This window comes from Borostomias antarcticus, assembly GCF_949987555.1.
Source record: "Borostomias antarcticus genome assembly, chromosome: 3".
Classification (NCBI taxonomy): Eukaryota; Metazoa; Chordata; class Actinopteri; order Stomiiformes; family Stomiidae; genus Borostomias; species Borostomias antarcticus.
Genome location: NC_140236.1, coordinates 13,355,742 through 13,382,170, shown reverse-complemented (window position 1 = coordinate 13,382,170; position 26,429 = coordinate 13,355,742). Strand labels below are relative to the sequence as shown.

At 43.8% G+C, this 26,429-nt stretch overlaps 3 protein-coding genes across 3 annotated transcripts in view; 1 reads left to right on the top strand and 2 right to left on the bottom strand.

Annotated features, from left to right (window-relative positions):
• Positions 1 to 4,327: 4,327 nt before the first annotated feature.
• Positions 4,328 to 13,748, bottom strand: LOC311330125 (F-box only protein 6-like). Its single transcript, XM_084462119.1, has 6 exons — positions 13,415 to 13,748; positions 7,398 to 7,659; positions 7,189 to 7,306; positions 6,831 to 6,926; positions 5,690 to 5,825; positions 4,328 to 5,531 (listed from the first exon to the last, which is right to left on the bottom strand). Exons 1-6 carry the CDS (start codon positions 13,487 to 13,489, stop codon positions 5,385 to 5,387), a joined length of 834 nt encoding a protein of 277 aa, XP_084318245.1. The 5' UTR covers positions 13,490 to 13,748; the 3' UTR covers positions 4,328 to 5,384.
• A 611-nt stretch (positions 13,749 to 14,359) lies between these two features.
• Positions 14,360 to 26,203, bottom strand: LOC311330122 (dnaJ homolog subfamily C member 11). Its single transcript, XM_084462116.1, has 16 exons — positions 26,127 to 26,203; positions 25,317 to 25,446; positions 25,088 to 25,161; positions 22,470 to 22,571; positions 22,117 to 22,245; positions 20,882 to 21,004; positions 20,654 to 20,727; positions 20,361 to 20,550; positions 19,602 to 19,687; positions 18,757 to 18,873; positions 18,225 to 18,380; positions 17,952 to 18,021; positions 17,413 to 17,470; positions 16,925 to 17,067; positions 15,693 to 15,822; positions 14,360 to 14,834 (listed from the first exon to the last, which is right to left on the bottom strand). Exons 1-16 carry the CDS (start codon positions 26,196 to 26,198, stop codon positions 14,809 to 14,811), a joined length of 1,680 nt encoding a protein of 559 aa, XP_084318242.1. The 5' UTR covers positions 26,199 to 26,203; the 3' UTR covers positions 14,360 to 14,808.
• A 156-nt stretch (positions 26,204 to 26,359) lies between these two features.
• Positions 26,360 to 26,429, top strand: part of camta1a (calmodulin binding transcription activator 1a) — a gene marked incomplete at both ends in the record, with an annotated part of 374,603 nt that continues 374,533 nt past the window's right edge. Inside the window, one exon of the mRNA XM_084436032.1 lies at positions 26,360 to 26,366. Within this exon, the coding sequence (XP_084292158.1) occupies positions 26,360 to 26,366 (7 nt within the window). The remainder of the gene's footprint in view (positions 26,367 to 26,429) is intronic.

The window sequence follows — 26,429 nt, the reverse complement described above, 5'->3', positions numbered from 1 at the left end:
CGATCCCATCCCCGTCGCCAAATTGTTATGGAAATTACTGTTCTAGTAAAAATGATTTACCAAGATTCGCTCAAAAGGTTAAGTCTGGTTTATTGTGAAAAACATACGAGCGCAAGGACTTCCTGAACAACGAGTGGTTCGTCAGCGAAGTGAATTCAAAGCTTGTCAGAGCCCAGTCTTATATTCAAGCAAAACACAGGTACGGCGCTTTGAGGATGTGATTGGCTACTGCATTGTACATATGAATGGCAGGCGTGGCAAAGAGTAAAGACATGTGACATGAGAAAATGAATGGCAGGCGTGGCCAAGAATAAAGACATGTGATAAACAAAGAAAACAAAGGTCTGAATCAGGACGAGGAAGACTAAGGTGGGGCCCTTCTGACTTAAACAAAGAGATGAGGAAGAGCTATGCAGAGTGTGTTTACAATTACAAAGGGGGGAGAGTTGGTGTTTTACATTAGACTGAAACTGGGGTTTGCAGGGGACTGGGGGGAAGGTGATGAATTATCAGGACAAAAGGTTTAAGGTGTTTGGATGTAAATTCCTGGACAATGCCTCCTGGGCGCCTCCCTAGGGAGGTGTTCCAGGCGTGTCCGGCTGGGAGGAGGCCGCGGGGTAGACCCAGGACTAGGTGGCGGGACTACATCTCCGCACTGGCCTGTGAGCGGCTAAAGATTCCCCAGGCAGAGCTGGTTGATGCTGCTAGGGAAAGGGATGTCTGGGGCCCCCTGCTGGAGCTGCTGCCTCCGCGACCCGACCCTGGATAAGCGGATGAAGATGATGATGATGATGAGTAGATTGTGCAAGTATTGTATAGGCCCATGTGTAAGAGATGAATGGCTGTAACCATGAACTCAGCCAGAGGTAGGCCCTACTGTAGATTATCAGCATTATCATCAGTCTCAATTTATGTCTCAATTTATGTGTTGCCATTCATTTAAACCACCATCTCATCTAGACTACTTCTGTTGCTGCATTTTTACATTTATGCTTTCATGATTTTAGAGCGCAATAAACATTTTCCAGGATTCCAATAAGTCCATCCATTCATCCAACTTTGTTCTGAGCGCAGCGCAGGCTGGTAGCCTACTGTCAAGGATCACGACTGATGCACTCCCTTAACACGTCTCGCAACTTACCAGACCATCAAGAGAATTTCAATATGAAAGACCTTGGGATTCCAGGAGTCAAGGCCGTTTCAGACGGGGAGCGACATTCCGCCTGCGTTCTCGCTCGGATCAGCGGGGTACGCACGCGTCCTGCGCGCAGCGGGGAAAGCTGACTACAATTCAGCTCTTGTCGCGGGCGGGCGTGTGCAGCCTAGTTCCATATGAGAACACTCCTCGGTCCAATTCCGTATAGTAGATCAGCCTGTGTACTTTCAACGAATGTATTATTAGACATAATATCATAATAATATATATAGCCTTCAACGACCTCCTGAGCTGCCTGCCTGATGGTCTCAGGGCTAAAGAGACCGCGCGTCATTTTCCTCAACCTAACTATTGGCATGCTATCATTGAAAGAAAATACATTGTAAATAAACATGGTTTTAGGCTATTGTTTTTATGTAGGCCTATAGGTTAAGCTATTTGTGTTCATAAGGTAACGTCATTGTAAACGAAAGTAGCCTATAGCCTATAATCCAATTGACTGGAACCAGGGGGTTTGACAAAAGTTAAGAGGCAAAATAATTTGTCTTGACTGCATTCAAGATGTATCTTTCACATTAAAACTACATTCAAAGCTGGGAATGCTAAGAAAATTGCATATGTTTGCAAACTAAAACAAGTGAACACAATTTTACAATCGAAAAATGCTTATGAGGCCATTATTTTACTTATATGGGGCAAAAGTGGTTTCTCTTCCTGCTTCTGCCTAAGCCCTCCACAATACCACAACACAACGGTGTCTTGTTTTACCGAAGGAGAAGTGAAGAAGACGGTAGCTAGCAGTAGCTAAAGCAGTTAGCTAATGTTAAGATCATTCCTCTAGCTGCTTTGCTGCTAATGCGAGTTCGTCTCCGTTCCTGCCCGAGAAACAGAAGTTGAACTAATAGCATCAAAATCAAAATAGCTACAGGAATCATCGTTGTAAAGTTAGCTATCTGCTTTTTAGCCACCGACAGCTACCGTTAATATTATGGAAGCTGCTGTCGTGAGCTAACTTGCTATCACGGTCTTATCGTGCAGCTTCACAGGCTGCTATTAGCAGACAGCACTAAAGTTGACAAAATCACACTTGCACATCATTAGAATTCCAACCATTTATATGGGATTTATCATTCAACTAAACATGGAACCTGAATACTACCTGATATTTCAACCTGCTGCCATCAGTGATCGGCGCGTCTGCTTGTTTGAGTCATGAATATCTTACGCAGTTACATTCCATGTAGTGTCCCAAAACTGTTAAATCATTCCCCATGTAGTTCACTATGAGTCGCACTCAATACATCCATGGTAATAGGGAGGGAGTGAGTGAACCATTTCAAACACATCTCTGGTCATCTCCGTTAGCCATCTTACTCGTCCTGATGCCATGTTCCATATGAGAACACTCAGCCTAATGTATTAAACTTCTACTTGTCCCGACAGTTAACAGATATAGACCCGGCGACAGTTACAGAGATAGAAACTATAAATAGATAGGCTTTGTTCGTAATAATTAAATTACAACCAGACAGAGAACAAGGAGTTTGAGAACGGTAGGCTCATCTAATGTGCGAGATGAGCTACAGCAATGGGTCAATGAGTGGTATTACTGCGCCCCTATGGGCAGGCGAGCGGTGGTGCGGAATGACGTAAAGCGCCTGTTAGAATACCGCGGGTCAAGTTACATTCTTATGTTCCCACATCTGTAGTAGGCTAGTAGCCTAAACACTGATTAGTGAAGTAGGGGAGTAGGCTATTGAGTGCTGTGTTCTAAGGGGGTGTATTTTATCGTCCTGTCATTCTCTTCGTGGTGCTTGGCCATTGTTGTCATAATGGCTCTGTAGTTTATTTAGTGTGTCCCTAAAAGCTTGGTTGTTTCGGCCTAAATATTGCCCTCTTATTCGCTCGCTCTCAAATTATTGGCCTTTGTTGATGTGTTTAAAAAAACATCAGTAGCCTAGGCTACTATAGTCCTCCTGTATGTTTTTACATATAAATGCCAATGCTCAGCGCCCTTCTGGTGTTGTGAAACCCATCAGGGCATGCTTTGACAGCGCATCCCCCAAAAAATCGTGCGCGCTGCGCATGCGTGCGTGCTTTGTTGGTCCTGGCTTACCCGGTTCTAGGACCACCAGACTCCACTGACCCCTACGTGCGTAGTTTCTCTCCCTATCTGCGTGTGTGTATGGGGTGTGCGGGCGGGGGGGGGGGGTTGGGGGGCATTGGGAGTAGTAACAATGTCGGAGAAGACCCTGTGCAAGACCCCACGGTACGCGACTGCATTATAGACAGACAGTCCTCATTACAATAGGAGTAGGACACTTCATATCCTATAGTAATTAATTTTTGTATAGGATGTGATGCACCAGTCGCTCTACGCCTATGTGGTTTATTTTCAGTGATTACACTGACTGTTGACTGGCACAGCTTTAGGTGGTGATGGAGAAATGAGCTTAATGTATTGATGCGTTTTTGTGCGTGGCTGTAAGCCAGCGCACCTAGTATAGCGTTCATCCGGTTATCACTCCCTCCCTCCCTCCCTCCGTTACTGCGGACAATGTTGGCCTGCATTTCTCTGTTGGCACCACAAGAGGCAGTAGTCCCAGCACACCAAAATCAACCCGCCGATCTCCACTGCACAAGTAGAGTAGTGGTGAGAGCATTGGACTCCCACCCTGGAGACTGGGGTTGAAGACCCGGTGGGGATGACTTTATGGGACTATACCCCAAACCTCCACATGTTCATCCTTTCACTCCAACCGTAACTGCTTTAGCCACTGACCGCTACCATTAATGTTATGGAAGCTGCTGCTAGTTGTTGTGAGCTCATGAGCTAACTGGCTATCCCGCTCTTATTGTCCTGGATTAACATTGGAACTGATGTGTCCAGGTGACAACATCTTTATTTTTCAGACATTACCATCGTACCAGTCCTGCACAGAAACAAGCCAGACAACACACATAAGCCAGGCTGGACCTGGCCTGGTTTTTTACAGTCTTGACTATGGTATGACTCGGCCGGGGATCGAACTCACAACCTCCCAGTCTCAGGGCGGAAACTCTAACCACAAGGCCACTGAGCTGATCAGAATAAATGTGTGCTGTCCTGAGTATTCAAAGTCAAAGTTGTTTATTCTTATCATACGGTGACAGCACATATGCAATGGGCGACACAGAACACACAAACACACACACACACCTTACTGTCATTGTTCAGGGTCCAATGCTTGATCAAGACAGGCTTGATTCATCCAGGAAATTTGGATTATACATTGAATAGAAGAGCATCATATCCTAGATATTGATGTAAAACAAATGTACAGTGCAGTATTTCAAGAAATAAGTAATAAAACTAAGTATAATGAGTTGCAGAACAATTTGTATGTACCCTGAGAATTATAACAGCCATGTCTACTACTGGACACAATAGAAGAGGATTGTACTTCTCATCATGTCATATGGATCTGTAACTGATAGGCGGATATCTTCAAAAGGATGTACATAATGTTCATATCCAGCTTAATTTATACTGTAAATAATATAACTAATTATATATATCTAATTACATGAATACCATTAAGATATTCAAATATCTATTAGCATTATGGAACCTGTACATGAAGTCCAGTACAAACAATCCTATTCACATTTTAATGTACATAAAAATAGACGAATAAACCGCAATTCATTTTACTTGATTTCTTAAGGTGCTCATTGATTCATGAAGACATACATTAACATATTACTCAAACACAAATATAGAACTGTAACAGTTGATAAGTGATCATATCACAGGTTCTCTAGAGTCGTTGGGGGTATTTTATAAATAATACAGTTAAATTCAAATTATATAGTTTAAGTTTTATTATTTTTTTGTTTATACTTATCTGTTACATTCAGTTATCACAAACCCATTTACATTACACATCACTACTACTGTACATTGTAAGTGTAACTCATTGCTTATCATAAGATATCAATCATCTCCTTTGGTCTAATGCACCTTTTTACGTTTTTAGGGTTAAACCTCAACATTAAACTTTATTTACAAGGCATTATTGTGCAAATGATATGCATTGCTCTGTATAATTCTGAAACTGACACAAATAATTTTATTAGGTGTTGTAGTACTATAGCTAGAATGTTTACTCAGTGACAAGAACACTTAAATACTCTGAGACAGGCACAAGCAGAGTACTGAAGAGACTGGATGGGACTCCACTGCGAGCTATCTGTCCACTGATGGACATATCTCAACACTACTGTTGGTGACACGAATCCCATACCACCCCGCCCAAAACTGAGTGTCCTTGCCCCCATGTGTGAAGCGGATATATCGGGCTCCTGGTCCATAGTCCTTGAAAACATGAGTCATCTGAAACAAGAATACCATCTGAGATGTCACACATCTTGATGTCCTAACTCTCCACAGCATAATACACAGCAGTGTTGTTAGATCTCCATCACTTTGAGAATTCACAAGTGATCATAATTTTAAGTGATGTTTAGTCCATGTTCTGCCAGCTACTGTACCTGATTCCATTTCTGATCGTTCCACTGTTCAAAAATGACAACATCTGGAGCGAAGGTCTGTATTGGCTTCTTCCTCTGGTCCAGCAACTCAACACGGATCTCATACTGACTGCCACAGTCCCAACGTGGAGCATACCTGATCAAACACACACATTACATTAGTCATTTAGCAGTCACTTTTATCCAAAGCTACTTACAGTAGTTGCATTTAAAGGGGTAGTTCAGCATTTTGGAAATAGAGCCTCATTTACGTCTTACCCATAATATCGTTGATTGATGGATAACATTTTCAGCTGATTCCGTGCCGTTTCTCGTTCCAGTGCTAGTGGCATGCTAATGCTAGCGCAATGGAGTAGAAATGGCTAGCATTCAAAGAAAACTCACTTAAACACTCCACAGTGCACTGAAATCAAATCAAATCTGAGGGCAGTCTGTTGGGGGTTCATTTGAGTTTTTATACCATCATTTATTAAGTCAAACTATCATTGAGCGCAATTGTTTGTTCAGAGCTACAGCATATGGCTCTCTCTATAAATAGAGAGGCGGAGCGATACGTACTGTAACTAGCCGGTACTATTGTCTTCACAACAACAAAGGACAGAAGAGTGGACTATTCTATCAACATAAAAACAAGTTGCAATAACCACATTCGAAAGGGATATGTCTGACTTTGATGAATTTAGTTTATCCTTACTTGTTTGGAGTGTTTGGGATGTTTTTATAAGTGGGTTTCAATGCTAGCCATTTCGGTTTGATTGCGCTAGCATTAGCATGAGCTTAGTAATGAGAGACAGCAAGGAAGCTGAAAATGTTCTCCATCAATCAACATCAATCAATAACATATAAGTATTATAATACAGTATTATAAATACAATAGATGCTTAAGAGGGAGGATCCTGGTAGCACTTCTTGAAGAGATGCATACTAATGAGCCTGCGGTGAAAGATGGGTAGTGACTGTCCTGTCAGTGGGCAGTCCATTCCACCACCGCTGACCAGGACAGAAAAGAGCCGTGGCCGTGTCGATGGACTGCAGGGCCCTCGGAGTGCAACCAGTCGCCCCAAGAGAGCACAGCGTAGCGGTCTATTCACTTGACAGATCAGAGTAGCAGCAATGGAGATGCAAGTTGAAATATTCTTACCAATCTGATATATCGATGTGAGGCTGGAACTCGTCCATGAAACGCTCTTTGTAACCCTCCTTCGCCAAGTCAATCACTTGAGATTTCATGCAGGTCCTGAGCTCAGCATGACATGGGGGTGGATATAAAGGACCATGAATAACAGAGAGCACTCAGAGAGCAGAGGGAAAAATTGTGAACTTTTTTTTTTTTTTTTTACTTTTTACCAATTAACTTGTTAGTATCATATCCAAACAAATAAAGTACAATAATTTAACAAACTGGCAACCAATGTGTGAATGCTCATTGCTTATGCTGCACAATGTGCAAATGTTATTGTGGGATAGTTTTGTTGAGTAATACAGTATACAGTACTCACTGGTAAGAAGTCGCAAAGTATTTCTGGACGGTGTTATCGGGAAGCTGTACAGCCGATACTGACTCTATTTGCCATTTATCTCCGCCATTTGCCAAAATCTGCCAGCCGTTAAATGATTCTAGAGGAAAAGAGAAGTGCAGTATGCATTCAAAGGCCAGATCATTGGATGTAGTAAAAGAACACGGTAGGATATGTTTCTGTTCTCTCACCATCTGCTCTGGAGTTCTTCAGAAGATTGCGTCTCTTCTTACATAGGAAGTAAAATAGACGCCAGTCTTTGGGTAGATTAGTAGCATCTCGCAGTTGAAACCCCTCTCTTCGGCACCTCTCTCGCCATAGAGGATCACTGTCAGCCATGTCTTTCCACTCCCGGCAGACAAACCGGCACACACTCACCACCTGCTGTGGTGACAGATTCAGGAAGATCTCCTCCACGACCTCCGGAGGGAGACAAGGTAGCAGAACTGGGCACTAATCAAGGGAAAAACAAACAAACAAAAGCACAGTGAACATGTTGTCCCCCACCCATGATATGTGTCTTTTGCGTACAGCTGTTTTAGTGTTAGGTCCGCTTTTCTTGTTTTAATTTCCTTGGCGATAAGGTATTACACTGACGAAGGTGAGAGTTGTGCTAATGATTGGAGGATTAATATTAGATTTGTGTTTAATCTCTAGTAATAAACAACTGTGGGAAATTCCTCTGCATTGACCCAGGTGACACGCTAGTAGTAAGTTAGAGGGTGGTTTGCATAAATTATGCAAATTACGCCCCCAGGGGTTATCAATCAATCAATCAATCAATCAATCAATCAATCAATCAAAGTTAGGGTTATGAGCGTGCAGAGCCAGAAGCATGGCAGAGCTGAGGTCACTCAACCGGGACTTCACATGGCTTTCATAGTCACCGACAGTCTCGTCCCGGAGCACCTTCTTGAAAAGGAGATCGACAGGCAGCCTTGGCCCACTGCCCAACATCAAAGAATGGAGCAAAACCAGTAGTTTCATGAGCCGTGGCCATTTCTGTTTAGACTCAGGTGGGAGGGACCTCAACATGTTGCCCAGCGTATGGTTGAATCTCTCAGTGCCAGCATTGCCCATTGGGTGGTATGGGGAGATATGCCACACGTTCAGGAAAGATCCCTATAACCTGTGGGGTGCCCCAAAGATCGATCCTAGGACCCCTACTCTTCAGCCTGTACATGCTGCCCCTTGGCAGTGTCACTATGAGGCACAACATTAGCTACCATAGCTACGCAGATGATACCCAACTCTATATCTCTGTAACACCCAGTAACTACAGCTTGGTTGACTGCCTTGTCAAGTGTATTACGGATATAAATGTGTGGATGTCACATAATTTCCTCCAACTAAACCAACGCAAAACAGAAGTACTGATCATTGGAGAAAAAGCTGAAAGAGAGAAACTATCTGCACATTTAAAAACTCTGGAAATTGACACCAAATGCCAGGCTAAAAACCTAGGTGTCATACTTGACTCAAATCTTAATTTCGAAAACCACATCAAGAATATTACAAAGACATCTTTTTACCACCTAAGGAACATTGCCAAGGTGCAACCCTTTCTCTCTCAGGCTGACACCGAAATACTAATGCATGCTTTCATCACAAGCAGGCTGGACTACTGCAATGCTCTACTATCAGGCCTACCAAAGAAAGCAATCTCTAAGCTACAAATTATATGAGAATGCTGCAGAACGAGTCCTCACTAAGACTAGACAAAGGGCACACATCACACCAGCCTTAAAATCACTACACTGGTTACCTGTCAACTCTAGAATAGACTTTAAAATACTATTAGTAGTCTATAAATCTCTCCACAGTCACTCACCACAATACATTTCAGACATGCTTGTTAGGTACATGCCCAACAGACCACTCAGATCCTCAGGTACTGAACTTTTAACAGTTCCAAAAGCCAGGACCAAGAAACACGGAGAGGCAGCTTTTAGTTTCTATGCCCCAACCTCTGGGACACCCTGCCGGAGTGCCTAAGAAGGGCCGAAACAACGGAGGTCTTCAAGCGAGATCTCAAGACGTACTTTTTCGACCTAGCCTACAATCACTAGCCAGGACCTTGAGACACACAAAGGCAACCTCAAACCTACCTGTGAATCCTCTGTATACATTGGTGTATTTTCTGCTATGCACTGTATGTATATCAAGTAGTGTACAGAAGCTGGTTACCCTGAAATAGGCTTGTTCTGTTCTGACATCTGTGTTGCTTCAATGGCTCAGCGTGCTACTAACCGTTTTCTGCCTCCCCTAGTGCCTCTCTCTCTCTCCCTCCTATTTTCTAACCAGGTCCAGTGGATGCCCCACTGTTGCCCGTAAACCAACCTGAGTTCGATTGATACCCCCATGTCAGCTGTGGATGTTGTATGCCTCTCTCTCTCCCTCCTATCTTCTAACCAGGTCCAGTGGATACCCCACTGTCACCAGCAGACCTCCCTGAGTCCGATAGATACCCCTGTGTCTGCTGTGGATGTCGTAGCATTTAGTTAACACACACATACAGTACAGTACATACACAAGCCCACTTCCGGCTTTAGGCCTGAGCCATAGCAAACACACACCAGTATTTGCCATGTCTCTCCTATGTTGTTTTTAGCTTCTCTTACTCTGAAAATGTAATTCAATGTAATTTATTGCTTTATAAATGTTCTTAGCTGGTAGACAAACATACTCCAGGAGCTTGCTCGATCGTCTTGTTGAGATGGGTCAGGGAAGAATTTTTACAGCTCACTTATCTGGCCCCCGGGTGATTACTGTTTTTTTGCTTCCCTCTGGAATATGTAGGGGTGGGTCGTATACCCACCTCCCTTGTTCTTTGTAAAGCGCATTGTGTTGCCTCTGGGTATGAAATGCGATATACAAATAAAGCTTTGATTGATTGATGAACATTTTTCCCACAAATCATCTAAACATGCTATGGTGACGGCTGCTTCCCTGTTCCGGTCGGTTCAGGGGGAGTGGGGAATCAATCCCACATTTGGCTGTCCATAGGCTACCCTCCCCCTCAATTGAAAGTGCCCTCCACAGCTGAAACGTAATTTGGAGTGACACTCGGTGGTCGGTTTGCTCTGACAAACCATCTTGTCAGTCAGAGCACACAGTGCGCGCTCTGAGCGCTCCCACAGCGCAGTGCTCTGAATTCTCAAACAGGGACGCTGCTCGGAGCACTCCGAATTTCCGAATGACTAGAGAGCACTCCGAGCACATTTACGAACGCACCTTAACTGAGTTCAGAGCGCTCTATGACATTGGAACCAGAGCGCTCTGAACTCAGAGCAGATTCTCGGAGCGCATTTACGAACGCACCCACAGGGGTGAAAACAAATGGATTACTGAAAAAGAGAGAACGTTTTTGCACAATAAATTTCCTGTCACACTTGTGATATATGGTTTGCCAAAAGTTCACAAATGTTTCATTCCCCCCACTCCGTCCCATCATTCCGGGCAGAAACTCCTTGACCGAAAACATTTCTAAATTTGGGGATTATCATATCCAGCTTTTAGTTCAGGGTCTTCCTTCGTATGTTAATATTTTAATGCAAAATTCAGTGATGAATTTTGCATTAAAATATTTATATAACATCAACATTTTATTTTATATAATTTTTGGGGTGAGGTGGGTAGCAGAATTTCCTGTAGGGCATTTGTACTCATTGTCTGAACAACAAGGTACAAACCTCAGTAAAAAAAACTAAGGATTCATTTGCACACTATGTAACATGAATAATAATATCAACATTTATCATATTTATATGAATGGTGATTTTATTAAAAAAAAAAAGAAAAAAAAAAAAAGAATACATGTGCAAGGCAAGCATGTGCTTGTATGTAGGAAGGGACATATATATATATACATATATATATACACACACATATATGTACAGTGCAGTATATACAGTAGGTTGGGGAGTAGTGCAAATTACTTTGATATGGCATCAATTCACATGACTTCATTCTTTGAAAGGAATCATCATCTGATCCACAGTTGTGCTCTTCTGGTACCTGCAGGCACTTCTCTCTCTGAATGAATCAAGCCATAGTCTGATTTTCCAGTTTGTCCTTCTTTTCCCTCTATGACACTGTCAAGTTGTTGACTAAATGTAAGGATGTCAACATAGACAGGAATCTGTTGTGTGGCATCACATCAGCAATAGGGGGGTGCCGTGTATCTGTCTGCCAATACATACGGGTTCCACACATTTGTACCAGGCCCATCTTCAGGTACATGCCCAACATTTTCTGTATTTCCTTTGTACTGGTGTTTAAAGATGTTCCTTTCGTTTGAAGGCTGTACTCATTTGTTTGAAGGCTGTACTCATTCAAAAACTGATGGAAGTATTCAAGCGGTATGTGGAGAGAACTCACATCTTCTGTGAGAGGTGGACCAGAAAAATCAGTATTAGGGCTAGTGGAATCTTTTATCTGCCACCGATATCTGTCACGGGGCTTGGCATGTCTGGCCGGTTGGGGCTCAAAGTCCGCATTTGTTGGGCAGTCAGTGGGTGGTTGGTTTTCTTTGTCCACTTCTCCACAGGCTTCTTCATCTGACTCTTCATCTGTTCCATCAAAGTTTATGTCCACATCACTCTCTCCATTCTGGACAGCATCTATCAGATCCTGCATACTGTAGCAAGACTCTCTCCTTGCTAGTGACATTCTTAAATGAGAAAAACGTAAAACTATCTGGCCAACCTATTGTGCTCTGATTATCATCGTTAAAGGAAGACATGCAGCCCCCAACTTATGACCACCGTGCATTCTTGAACATTCGCACCTGTTCCACAAAAATGCAACAGGCCAATCCCCCAGCATCCCCCCAGAACTAACTTTGAGCTTTGACTATGGATTGAGCCAGAATAGTGGCAGATATGCACAAACAGGAGGAGAAACAGTTCAAGGTAATTACTGAAACATTACAAGCAGTGAAATGTGATACGCTATTGCAGTATATTTTTGGAATTCAGCTTCTAGTACAATGGGTTACAAATATTACTGGATCAGAAATTAAAGTTAAAAAAAATATATATAACGGGGTATGGTATGTGTAGAAAATGTGTGTAATTTAAATTATATTGTGAAAACTAGAACATCCCTGTGTGTTTCGACGACACGTAGCCTGGGGCCTCATTTATCATTGAGATATATACACAATATTGCCCATCGAGTTTTGTCATGATACATCACATTATTTGCGGAGAAAAGCAAGTACAAAAATCAGGTGTAAATGAAAAAGGGTGTATCCACAATGATAAATGAGGACCCAGATATGTAAACTTACAACAAGTTTGAGTAAGTGTTTGCTGCCACACCCTCCCAGTGTTGTACAAATACAACAAATATACAACATGCTCTAATTTACATTTGGGGAATTTCATGTTGGGGGATATTGTATTTAACAATAACAACATATGTACCATGTTCTAAACATTTTAATGGTCACCCCCAAAAATATTAAAGGCATTTTACTTACTTACATTTGACGAATCCAGTCCAATGAAACAAAGTGTTGTTGCTCAGCCAAAGTTTTCAATAGGGTCTGGCTGAGGGACTTATACAAATGTCCTATCTAATAGCATTGTGAGACTGAACAATAGTACCCAATGACCACGTTTATGCGAAAAACAAACAAACACAAAAACCTAAACATTTATGCGTTTTTTTAGAGAAAAATTAAAATGTTGTAGGCTAATTCTGCAACGTCGGGTCTTGCAGGGTTAAATAATTTTCTTTGATTTCTCTTTCTGCAAAAGATGGGGCTGGTGAGAACCAAACCAGTAGAGGGCGTAGTTTTACGCTTTAGCTCCCTAAGGGCTGTGTCCGAATACTATACATAGTACATACTTAGTATGGACATTCCGATACGGAAGAGAGATCTGCAGCATGCATTACATGTACATTGACGTAGCAACAACATTAACGTAGTTAACGTAGCTTACGTAGTGTGTCAGCGAAAGAACTGGGTCTGGGTTGAGACAAGTCTATATGCTAGATGGGGCTGTGACACTAGACGTTTGACCCTACTGGATTGTCTTGTAAACAAGTCAGGGTTTAGATGTTGTAACTGAAAATAGCCTAACGTTATATAGCCTACTTGAATACTCTCTGCTAGGTAATCTCTGGTTAATAACCAGGCTGTTGTATGGGTAGGCTACGCAGTTATTACTAACCTTGCATAACAACAGGCGTTACTTACGTTTTCCTGCACCTCAGCTTTCGGGAACGACTTGTTCTGTGAGCTGTGTAATTGTCCCATATCTCTCTTTTTCATCGCGGTTCTTAAGAGTCCTCTGGTTCTCAACTTTATCCTATATAGTTACTCAGCTCTGCTGGGAGGTCCCCGCACAGCTAGATGCGGAAGTGCTGTTACATACGGGAAACAACCGGTCGAAATATGTTGAAGCTTTACAAAGTTGATCTTGAGCCGCTGACTGTAGAAAGTACAGAGACGTCACCTCGCTAGCACAGCACACCCCCTAATACATTCATGCACACCCCCGACTAATTTCCGCAAATAATGATGGCGTCTGTCACTGTGATCCTGTCAGTGTGATGCGGTCACCGACAGCTCAGATTTCCCTGAAGTCACCCTGGTAAGGGAATCACAGGGCGGGACTTGCCGTTCATTATGTTTGAGCGCCAAAAACAAAACACGCATGTGTTTAATCTATAAAGGTCTGCACTTTTTATATTTACACATCTAAATATGTCTCTAAATTTACTCAGTGGGCAATCCGCCCGTAGCCTTCGTTTCATTTTTGAGAATGAACAATCGTGCAGGATAACGTTTTCCTTTATTGAATGCCCATTTTGACAAAACCAATTAATCTGATCCCTAGTGCACAATATTTTGTTCATGCTTTTCCAGATTAGCATGCACATTTGAAGCCAGATCACTAGCAGTATTATAAAACATGAGGTTAACCTTCCTAAAACGAATCAGGGCATATATGCTGCTTAGTTTTGCATGAGAAGCAGAACGGGGCTTGCTGGCCAATCGGATACGCTGTGATGCATCCATAACAATAAATCCCACAGAACAAACCTCTAATAGATTTTGCTTTCTGAAAGTGGCTTAGAAAATTGGTGAATGTAAAGAAAAGATGACAGAGACTAGGATCCATTTGTTTCCAGTGCAGGCACCAAATTGGTTACGCAATGTGGACAATTAATTTTTAATGATATGGCAAATATACAGAGGAGCATTCTTTAATCACATAGGCACTGCAATGTTGCGTAAAGTACAATACGGTACAGTACAGAACTTAGTCATATATTACAGCCATACCAGGAAGGGGAGGGGTACTTTAGAGCGATAGACAGAGGCCTGAGAAGATTTTTGGTGTCAATTTAGAATTCAAAGTAGGCCACATCTTTTCCACTGAAATTATATCATAAAAAAGGGATTCCCTGATAACCCATTTTCTGACACTTCAACTCATCTCTGTATCTAAATGGACAACATAAAGAAGAGGGGGTGCATGACTTAAAGAAAGGGTACAGTATAAGGGGTAAATCCATGTTGTCTATATAAAATGAGTAATGTTGATCCACTGTCAATGTTACGTTCCTTCAGTCCAGACATGGCTCCTAGGTGTCGGCGTCAATCCTGTGAGCTGGAATGTGGAAGACACAACACACGTCAAGATGAATGTCAGGCTGTAAGTTAGATGGATAGATAAGTTAACTACAGTGCAAGCAGGTAGCTGAAGATGGCGAGATATATTCTCACACTGAAAATAAAACAGCAGGTGAAATATTTTTTGACAGAATTTATACACTTCCACTGTGGTCAATGAGACCTGCTCCATCTGAAACAGTTACGCGGTACCTGAGACATTTGTCTATTTTTGGCAAATCTCGGTGTTCTGTGGTAGAATTTTAACTCGCTCTGTGACTAACAGAATGTGTACCAGCATTTTTGTGACGGTAACAACTGTAGCAGACAACAGGCTCCAGGACGGCTGGGAAGGAGATAACAATGACCAAACATGACAGACAACAGCAGATGGGATTTGGGTTCAGGTTGATTTGAATGATCACATCATGCTGGTGGATAAGAGCAATCTATGGGTGAAGGGTTAACCCCGTCTCTTCCGACTGTTCAGTTATAAGATTTACATGGTACTAAGGTCACATTGACAAACGGATCATTAAAGAGTGTAACCCATTATCAGTATAAGAGAGTTGGACTGTGTGTGGACTACTTTTTCTGGGAAAGTTTTGAATGACAACTTTGTGGTCAAGCTTGGAAAACGTTCCCCTGCAGAGAGTCTAATAATAATAATAATAAAAAAAAAATAGTTTATGCATTTGGGAATCAAGGCTCCTTGTTTCTAGTGAACACATTTCTACGACCATTCACGTGCTGCATAGTGACATCATATTAAAGGGCTTGAGCCTCTGGTGTAGAAGTCAAAAGATGGTGACAGATTTCTCACTGGTGCTGTACTTTCATACTCGACTCTACCTACATTGTTTTGGTATCCTGAGCGCCTCCATGTCCCCAGACAGGACTTGATGCATGACTCCACGGAACTGATACAGCACCTTCAGACTCTTCTCCTCCCCCACACAGGGGTCGTAGAACCCCGGGAGCCCTGACTGGAGAGAACACAACACACGGTACCACACATCACAACACAACACACGGTACCACACATCACATCTAATCCATCGTGCATGTTTGCCATACTGTGTATATGATACAGGTAGAATGGCACACTTAGCTGTGCCCGACGTGGGGCTCGAACCCATGACCCTGATATTAGGCTCTGGAGCAAAATACATTTCCCCATTCTTTCTGTAGCGCTCAGATCCGATAACCGTATCTCGGGTTCTGTGGGGGGCGACGGGCATATAATGGACTAAATGCTCAATGAATGACTGTGTGCTCCAACGGGTATCAGAAATAGTAGTACTATAATGTTATAATACTCATCCTCTAACATTCCAGGGACTCTGAAGCGTACCAGGCAACTAATAATATTCAGAACAAAAAAACTATTTACAAAGAAGAAGCTACCGATGACGTTGCGAGTGGCGTCCCATTTCCAAGGTAGAGTTCAACCCCTACCACTTGTGGCTTCGTTCTTAAGGGCCCAATACCCAGTCGGGGGCACTGCAAAACTAGGGGTCAAGGGCCAAGGGAAGGGAATTGGGATTGGGCCTTAATCTCAGGTTCTACCAACTGAGATAGCCGGTCACCTATACATGTCAGTGCATGTCAACAACACCCACTTGTTAATGGCGGCCTGATCAATAGAATTCTGTAAAATTGCAGCAGTACAGCAATAACATGCTACACACTTTAGCTCTGGTTAATGCTTAACAAGAACGGTGTGAGTGAGTAAGTAGGGTTAAAGTAGGGTTAGGGTCAGGGGATTTGATCTTTTTTTTTGGGCCATGTAATGGAATATCAGGGATATATATGTAATATTTTCCATGCAGTATTTTTTCTTTATCTATCATGTTATTTCACGCGTTTCCCATATTGCGTGAGTGGTTGCTATGGTTACTTGTTTCTTCAGCGCCCATGTATCCCCTTCCCGCTCGTCAACAGTTTTTCCGTTCATTACATGTCATGGAAATTCAGCTTCTTAGTCGTTGAAAGTCAGAGAATTAGACATTAGACATTTAACAGTGGGAGTGGGAACCCTGGTTACATGTAAAGCATTAATTATGTCTAGAGGCAGCGTTAGCATACCTTTGTAGCCTCAGTCAGAATGAGCTTGGAGTCCTTCACTAGGCACTGCAGTGGGACGGTCACGTCGATGACCTTTGCCCTCTCGTGCCTCCTGCTGTTGTCTGTCACAAACTTCCCATACCAGGCATTGAGGATGATGAGACCTGATCCAAAACAGCATGTTTAGTCCACATACAAATAGTAATTCAATAATATCAACTGCACACACTCAATGCTCAATATTCAAGTCCTGTCTGGTAAAATTGTTTAGAAGCAGTTAGGATAATGGATGTAGGTGATGTAGTTGTCTATTGAAGTTTTTTTCTGTTGCTTATTGTTTTAGGGGAATTTATGGATGTTGTGTGTGACTGTCTGTCCTGTTTTTTTTGAGCCATCAGGGAACCGTGCTGGAAATAAGTCTTTCACTTTGGCATGTTATCCCTTGGATTCTTACTGTCTGCTGTATCCATAATAAAGTCAATCAATCAATGGCTCAGATGCATTCTCACCCAGTTTGGATTCCTCTGTGTCTATGACCCTGCGCACAGACTCTTGCATAAGCAGCACCTGCAATGAGAGAAAGAGAGGAGGGAGAGAAAGGGGGGGGGTATAGAGAGAGAGTGATAGAGAGAGAGAGAGAGAGAGAGAGAGAGAGACGGAAAGAGAGAGTGAAAGACACATGTCAAATCTGTTTATAGGCATCATGACAAAGTAACAAGTCAAGATAATGTGCAAATGTAGACAGGCCAAGAGCTCAAACCATGCTATAGTCTAGATAATGTGCTTGAGAATTTGCTTGTGGATGGATGGATGTGTGTGTGTGTGTGTGTGTGTGTGTGTGTGGCCGTGTCCGAAATGCATACTACCTGCTACATGCTATATAGTACCTACTATATAGTAGGCGAGATACAGTATGCACAGTTTTGATGTAGCATGCTACATCTCGCCTACTATATAGCAGGTAGTATGCATTTCGGACATGGCCTGTGTGTTTGTGTGTGTGTGTACACTCCTTGTATGTAAGGAAACTTGGTCCGGTGGCACTTACGGCAGACTCCGCCTCCTGCCTCTTCCTGGCGATATCAGACGCTGCGCTCTCCCGGTGTTTCTCCAGGTCTCTGAACGGAGGGGAGGAAACGTGGACAGGACCCTCAGACCATCACCCACACACATCCAGTAACGCCTCCATTGCCCCTCTACGTGTAGACATTTTTTTCACGCCAATTGTACCATGTATCACTAAGCCAGGGTTCTGTTAACACTATGTATGTAACTTGATCGATGCCCCTGAGGGGGAGTGCACATGCGTGGTTGGCCTTACTGTTCCTTCTGAGCGCGCACGTAGGGCCTGATGACCAGCCGCTGGATGGCAAGGTAGAACACCAGCGGCCCGACCGTGGCGTAGAAGACGGCGCTGGGCAGCAGCTGGTCCGTCAGGTGGATGGGGAAGAAATAGGTCTGGCTGGCTCTGTTGAGCCTGGGGACACACGCGACACGCGGCGTCAGCGACCGGGGCACGCCGGCAAGAAGACCGGACGCACACACAACTGCGCACTGTTACAGACGGGTTTGTCCACGGATGATGCGTTCACCGGTGCCGTGTGCTAAAAAGTTTTCAGACGGACTTCTTTTCGATATTTACTCTTTATTTTTATTTTTTTCCAGGTCAAAATCACGGAGCAAAGGACGTGTTTCGCATCTGCTTCTTCGGGAATGAACACAGCGCAGCGCAGAGGACACACTCACAGTTTGAAAGGCATGGGTAACTTCATTTCGAAAAGCAAACATACCGCATGCAGCTTTTACAGGACCTGACCCTGGCGAGGGGGATTTAACCATCAATCCGTACTCACTTTATCTTGAGGGAGACCCCCTGAGGCACTCCTAAACTGACAGTGGCTCCCAGGACGCTGTGCCGACTGATCTTGGTCTCGGCTCCGTACTCCACCACTGTCCCGAAGAACCCTGTTCTACAGGGAGCAGACAGGAACACACAGTACTGGCCAAGTCCCGGGGCCCAATTTCAGTCATGGAAATCGTTAAAGGGCTATTGGCAAAAGTCAAATGCAATAGATATAACTGTCAAATTCTTCTGAATTTGCTTAGTGCCAAAATACACAGTAGTCAGTGGAGCTGCATCCAGTGAAGGGGTTGGAATAACAATGAAGCGGGGCAGGAGTGCCTTTCCTAAGCCAATCAGCTGTGCCTTGTAGTTGTTGTAGTTTCCTAAGCCAATCAGCTGTGCCTTGTAGTTGTTGCAGTTTCCTAAGCCAATCAGCTGTGCCTTGTAGTTGTTGTAGTTTCTGAAGCCAATCGGCTGTGCCTTGTCAAAGCCAAGTAGTAGTCCTACAGAACAAAAACGGGCTCGGCGTTAGAATGGATATTTATACCCTTTCAAGCGGACGGACCACTCGTGTTCACGCGGGGACTTGTTAATGTACTGATTGTAAATTTACATATGTAAATTGCGTAGGGATTTACATATGTAAATTGTGTAGGGAATCACCAACAGGTAATGCCGCTGCCTGTATCGGTCACTTCCATGTTCCCCTCATCCCGACACTCCCGTGAACAGCTCCACCTGCTTGGGCGCAAACTTTGCAGGATCCTGGCAAAATGCACCTTCCATTGCCTGACAACGATTCGGCTGCCCAAGCCTCTGATAAGGGTTAGGGCCAGAGCACTTTCAGGGACTCACTTGACTGAGCCTTTGATCTTAGTCTGGTCATCATTCTGGAATTTGTACTGGTAGCTCATCATCATGAAAGAGTGGGGGATCCCAAGCTGCAGAGGGACAAAACACATTCAGGAAGGAGAGTAATCATGTCTTTGTGGTGAACCATAGATCTCTAATGACCCATAGACCTCTTTAATAATGACCCATAGACCTCTTTAATAATGACCCATAGACCTCTTTAATAATGACCCATAGACCTCTTTAATAATGACCATACATCTCACTAACCATCCATGTCACACTCTGCATGTGTGCACCGTCGATTCCTATGTTTCATTACAGCTTCTTCCCACAAGCCATCCGGCTCCTGAATGACTCTATCCAGCACCCCCCACCTCCCTGCGATTGTATTTATTATAGCTATAGCATGTACATAACTCACCTCATAACATGTGCATAATCCATCCAGACCCTTATCTATCCCATCCCAGCTAACTTTATACTTGACTGTATAGAAAGGGTACATATTGTGTCATGCGTGTTAATTTGTAAAATTGTAATTTTCTAAATAATAACTTGTAAATACGGACTTTGGAATTATTATAATTCTAAAAGAATCATTAAACAGTGTTTCAAAGAGCTACATGGAAGGAATTGAGCCTTTTCACTTTTCTTCAAACCGTATTATAAGTTGGTATATATTAAAGTGCATAATTCGGTCAATCAAATGGGATGACGCCGATTCAGGTAAAGTCTGGCTGGTCTTGGCTGCGGACTGACCTGCATGGCGAAGGTGAAGTGGCTGGTCTTGGTGTCCCTGACGATGCTGGTGTTCATGGAGGACTGTGTGCCCCAGCGCCACTGCAAGTAACCCATGGTGTTCTTGTCCAGGTGGCGCGCCAGCACGGTCGTGACCCCGGGGCGAACCCCTCGGGACGAAAACTGAAGTCCACACTGAGCCGTCAGGAAGCTGAAAACAAACAAACACTTTCTTTGTTTGTCTCCTCTATTTGTACACAGTAACCTCTGTGTGATGACGCAACTGCTTTTCAGACATCGGCTACTTGTATTACCAGCGCGGTGTGAGGTTGCGGAATATCTTCATTCCGAAGAGGGGGCCGTGTGTGTCTCCCGCTCCGAACTCCAACTGGACACACACAGGAACGAGTGGAAACAAGAGATGACATTAATGACCTCTTTCTCTATGCGTGGTGATGTTAGAATGCCAGACGCTAGGCTTGTTTTTCGTGTCCAGTACACCGTAGCGGTGTGGTTCTGTGTAGACCGGCGCCCTTCCTGACCTCTCCCCAGCCCTTAGCCGAGGTGACCCTCCGCAGGGACAGGTTTATGTTCCCCCCTCCGTTTCCGTTGTGGGTGGAGAGGGAGCCGGAGAGGATGGCCGTGTCTGAGGTAGTCAGGGGGGCCTGCAATACATGACAAGTACCCAGACTCTCTTTATTCTCAGTTGGACCAGTCTCAATTATAACAATTATATAATAACATACAGTAGGATCCCACTTATCCGAACCCAACGGGACCGAAGGTCGTTCATATCTCAGAAATGTCCGGATGATTGAAACATATGTTAAAATGCACCAAATTCAATAAGTGGTATAGGCCTACTTGTTTCATATAGACTCATAATAGACCAATAAATACCCTTAATTACTTGTGAAAATGCATAAAAATTGCAATCAAATAGCCAACTAAACGCATACAGCCTAGCCTATAATAGGCCTACAGTAGCCTAGAATAAAATAAACAAATTTCCACTTGAGTGCATTCTTTGATCAAATACAGTACTTTATTCTCAAATGAGGCCTACGCTGCATCGATAGGCTACTGTATTCACAGAACAAAATGGTATAGCCTGAAAACAACCCAACATTAGAACAATTAGAGCAAATTATAATAAATAAATAAATAAATGAAATGACAGACAAGTTGTCATGTCTTAGGCTATTGCAGCCTAAACAACCGATGTAGGCTAACGCGGCCTAGGCTGTAGGCTATTATTTAACAAATACTGTAGGCTAATCTACATGCTTACAACACGTCTGTGTTCCTGAAGTCCATTAACTGGGAACGAAAAATGACTCGATACTCCTCTGCTTCAGGTTGCAGACTCGTTTGCGTTTTGCGCTCGACATTAAAGTAACAAAGAAATTAAACGTGACAGTAGACTACAGCCTACAGGCAACATGTAGGTCTACATACAGTAGGTCTCTTTTTATTCACAGTAGGATACAGTACGTGTTTATTATGACAGATTTAAATGCAAGTAGGCCTACAGTACTGTAATGAAAATCCCACCAGTAACCAGATAGCAGGCTCAAAAAAAGCCTGTCCGGTAGACAGGGAGGTTTGGATCTCTGAAGTTCGGATGAGTGGGGTCCTACTGTAAATATACATCTCGGTATGAATGGCAATAAATTGAACACTGTGGAAAAATAGGGCTGATTGTTGATGTGTACAGTATGTAGTTCTATGAAATATGCTAGATATTCATTAATGAATGTGAAAAGAAGAGAAGCACCTCTATGGATTGTGATATGTGCATCTTGTTGATCTCTACGTGGGGCAGGCCTCCTGCAGGCGCGTCCTCGTACTCCTCCTCATAGTGATCAAACAGGTCTGTAGCATCGATGCCCACACTGATCATCCCCTGACACACACACAACAACATACACTTTACTTGATGTAGTCACAGACAGCGCACACGCGCACACACACATACACACACAAGACACACACACCCACACAAAACACCCCCCCCCCCCCCCCAACACACACACATACACACACACACACACACACACACACGCACACACACGCACACACACGCACACACACGCACACACGCACGCACACACACAAACGCACACACACCTTTGGATTGGTCCTCTGCTGAAGCCTCCTGTCCTCTCGCTCTTTGTGGAGACGCTCATACTCCTCACGGATCTCTGCTGGCGTTCTCCTTCTTTCCACCACCTGGAATCAGAACAAGAGCTGGATCCACAGGCCTGCCAGCTTCACATGCCAGTGAAGATGATGTCATAGCAGCCAGCAGGTATAAGCTGTGTGCGTAAAAAGCTCTACAGAAGCCTCTGGTCTGGACTAGTGTTGCACATTGCACCGCAACTGAAAAAGTACCATGTACCAGTTTTGTCCAAGTACCAAGTACCAGTTTTGAAAACAGAACATAATACCAGCATTTTGACAAAATCCATACTTTTATTATGCAAATCTTAGAACAATGCTGACAGCTTAGACGTTGAGCTAGTGGTGTGTGACGTTGAGCTAGTGGTGTGTGACGTTGAGCTAGTGGTGTGTGACGTTGAGCTAGTGGTGTGTGACGTTGCAGGAACTGAGTTTGAAATTTGAGCTGCGTGGTGTGAGTCAAGAGCAGTTTTTTTCACCAACTTCTTCATCGTTTGGGTTAGTTGGTGCGGTCCTCTCCCCCCAGGCTCGGGGCCGAGGGGCTATCCTTTTACCCCCCCCCCGAGCTTGGGTGAGGGGGTCACCTGGAATATATGTCCGGGCACACATCCAGGAGCCACTTCACCGTTTCGTCATCCACAACCGTCAGGGCACGCATTCCGTTTGGTGTCCGATATATCGGACAGTCCTGGATGACATGGTCTGCGGTTTGTTCCTCGGTGCCACACTCGAACGCCGCACAGGATACCAAGCCCCATCTGTGCATTGATGAGCAGAAGCGTCTGACGCCGGTCCGGCAGGCACAAAAGGGTGTCTCGCCTTGAAACGCCGGGGAGGCTCCACTGTTGCAGTGAGCCTGTCGTGGAGCAGGAGGTTCGGCAGGCGAGACGTGCTGTGGTTCCTGTGTGGCGGAGACCAGCGGGCTGGATGCCTGCGAGGATGGGAAGGTTGTCCACAGGAGTGGAATGTAGGCATCCTGTCACGATGCGCAAGGCTTCGTTGATAGGCGGATCGATGAGGCGGGTGTAAGCGCTGCGACACCACACCGGTGCACAATATTCACTGATCAAGTAGACCAGGGATAGGGTTGCCATACGCAATGTTTTTGCCCCGGCGCCCAAGCCTGATCGGACCAGTCCCCACATCAACGCCACAACTTCTTGCGCAGTGACTCAAGGTTTCGGCGAAACGTGAGTGACCTGTCCAATGTCACGATGAGATAGGTTGGTTTGGCGCTGCATGGCAGGAGTGTTCCATCGATGTGCACTCGGAGCTCACGTTTGGCTTCCTTGTTGTTGAGGTGGAAGGCCGCCGTCACCATCTTTGCCTCGCTGAACTTCAATCGCCATTTCCGGAGGTATGCTGCTAGTGTCTGCATGTCCTGGCTCAAGGTCTCCTCCACGGCCTGCCAGTCTCAAGCTGAGTACACCAGCGCAGGGATACTTCCTGGAGACTGTGTTCAGCAGGTCGTAGGTGTAGATGTTATAAAGTAGGGGGGCAAGGAAAGATCCCTGGGGGACGCCGTTCTTAAGGTGTTGCAACCTGCTTCGCTGTCCGCTACCGGTGGTGAGGGTAAAGCTGCGGTTTCGGACAAGCTCCCTGATCATGCCTGTCACCAACTGTTTCACCAACACAACAATATAGTAGCCTAGTTACTTTACATAGCTAGCTAGAGACATTTGCCCCTCACATTCAGAAAGTGTTTGGAAGCATTGTAGAAAGAAGCATCCCAGAATGACAATTGCAATGCGTCAAATGAGTTTGTGGAGATTCTGCTGCTCCTTAAAAAATGCTTTCACATTATTAGCTACACATGAATAGAAAGCTAGCTGGCTATTTAGCTAAAATATAGAACTGTAACGAGGCTAATATACAACAGCTCTTCAGAACCAGAATCTTTATTATTATCTTTATTGCCATGCAGTTTTTCAACGTACTAGGAATTTGCTTTTGGTCATGGTGCATAACATGGAGACAACATTGTACTTTTTACCAATCAGATTATGGGATCTGAATTGCCATTGTTGGCCTACATACAGTATTTTCATAGTGTTGAAAGTGTCGTCCATGAAGTCGTACGCAAATAATGCATTGAAATAACGGAGTGGGAGACAGTGTCACCTAACGCCGGGGACTTTTTGAACATGCGTACGCCCCAAGCTGGCACCCAAGTCATTACAACATCCCCTGTACCCACAACAGACAGGAATTATTGCACACGTGCCTGTCTATAGCGAAGTCACAAATGTGATTTGGCTATTACCCATTTAATGTTTCATAAATACTGTATAAAAAAGACATAAATAATAAAATAAGAGTTCCATTACTGTTTTTGTGAAACATTAGCCTACAATATTACAGTACATAACCTAGTCCAAGATTATGATATATCCAATGAGTCATCACAATGTTTTCTAGGTATGGTATCTTACAAACTATTTTGTCCCTCTGCTATGACATATTTATCACCCTAATTAAAAATTAAAAAAGCAAAAGTATTTAAATTCATGAATTAGTATCGGTATCAAAACAAACATTTTGGTATCATGACAACAATCTGGACTTACCTCCCATCCATCAACATCGAGCCCCCTCTTCCCATAGATGTCATAGATGGCCCGCGACTGAGGGTCACTGAGGACTGAGGGAAGACACGCACAACCATCACAATCCAAGTACAGCACAAATTGACTCTATTTACTCTCTAATGCACATATGAAAGAAAGATAGGCCTTTCTGAAAGGCCCATAGGACTTGACTGGTAACATGTGGCGTGCAGCTTATGGTTGATCTGACCTTCATAAGCTTGGTGCACCAGGTTAAACAGCTGCTCCGCCTGTCTCTTCAACTCAGGGTCCCTGTGCTTGTCTGGATGGTAGAGCATACATAGTCGTCTGTATGACGCCTTCAGCTCCTCCTGTGTTGCCTAATGGGCAATAACGTTGAGAAGAGAGGACAAGTAAAATGTGGGTAAAGCTGCACATTCAAGATGTTCAGATAATAGATAGACTTACGTTGTAGCTAGCTAGCTAAATACGGACAGCCAAATGGAATTGATTATTATGAAACGTAGGCAACGGAGATCATGCTTACGGTAGGAGTAATGTTAGTCAATATTTTTCAATAGTTGTTATCGGTCTCAATGACAGCAAATGGCTACGCTAGAGAACATGTTGCTGCCAGGAAAGCATGCAGCTGACATCTAACGTTAACTAGCTAGCTAGATGAGATAGTTCTAACGTTAGTGTGGTGACTGTTGCAACGATAGCCTAATGTTTTGCTTGATGCCTTGAGCCACGGTTTATTTGCTTACGAGCAACAACAAGAGTGCTGTTGATAGAGCCAATAACAACAATAGAGGAAATGTATCCAGTTTAACGAGGTAGCTAGCCGTCCGTGTAGCTAACTCAAAGAGTCAAAAGTCATTCAGAAATCAATGATAAGCGAGGGTCAACTAACGTAGCTACGCTAGCTAGCTACAGTCTGGCTAAACCTGCTGCCTGGAACTGTTTCATCAAACAATTGTCAACTCTATCAAACTGACACGAAATGATACCCTAATATACTGTTTATCAGTAGGCAAAAATGGTTCCTGGCATATAATACCTCTCTCCTGACATTCAGTAAAGAATAGTAGTCATCGTTGTCAATCTCATCTTCGTCCAAGGCGGGCGCCATGTTTAGAGCCTGTCATCCCTTCTTCTGGGCTCTTGTCAGCAACTCGCCACGTCTGTTGCCGCGTCTGCTGCCCTCTGGTGGACTGGATCCTGGTCGCCGGACTGGAATTACGTTTCACTACAGCATTTCATTTATCAATGGTCAAACACCACCTTGTCTAAATGCCCAGTGCACAAGACACTGTGTAAATGATTAATGTTTTGGCAATTTAATTTAGGCTAATGTTTTTTT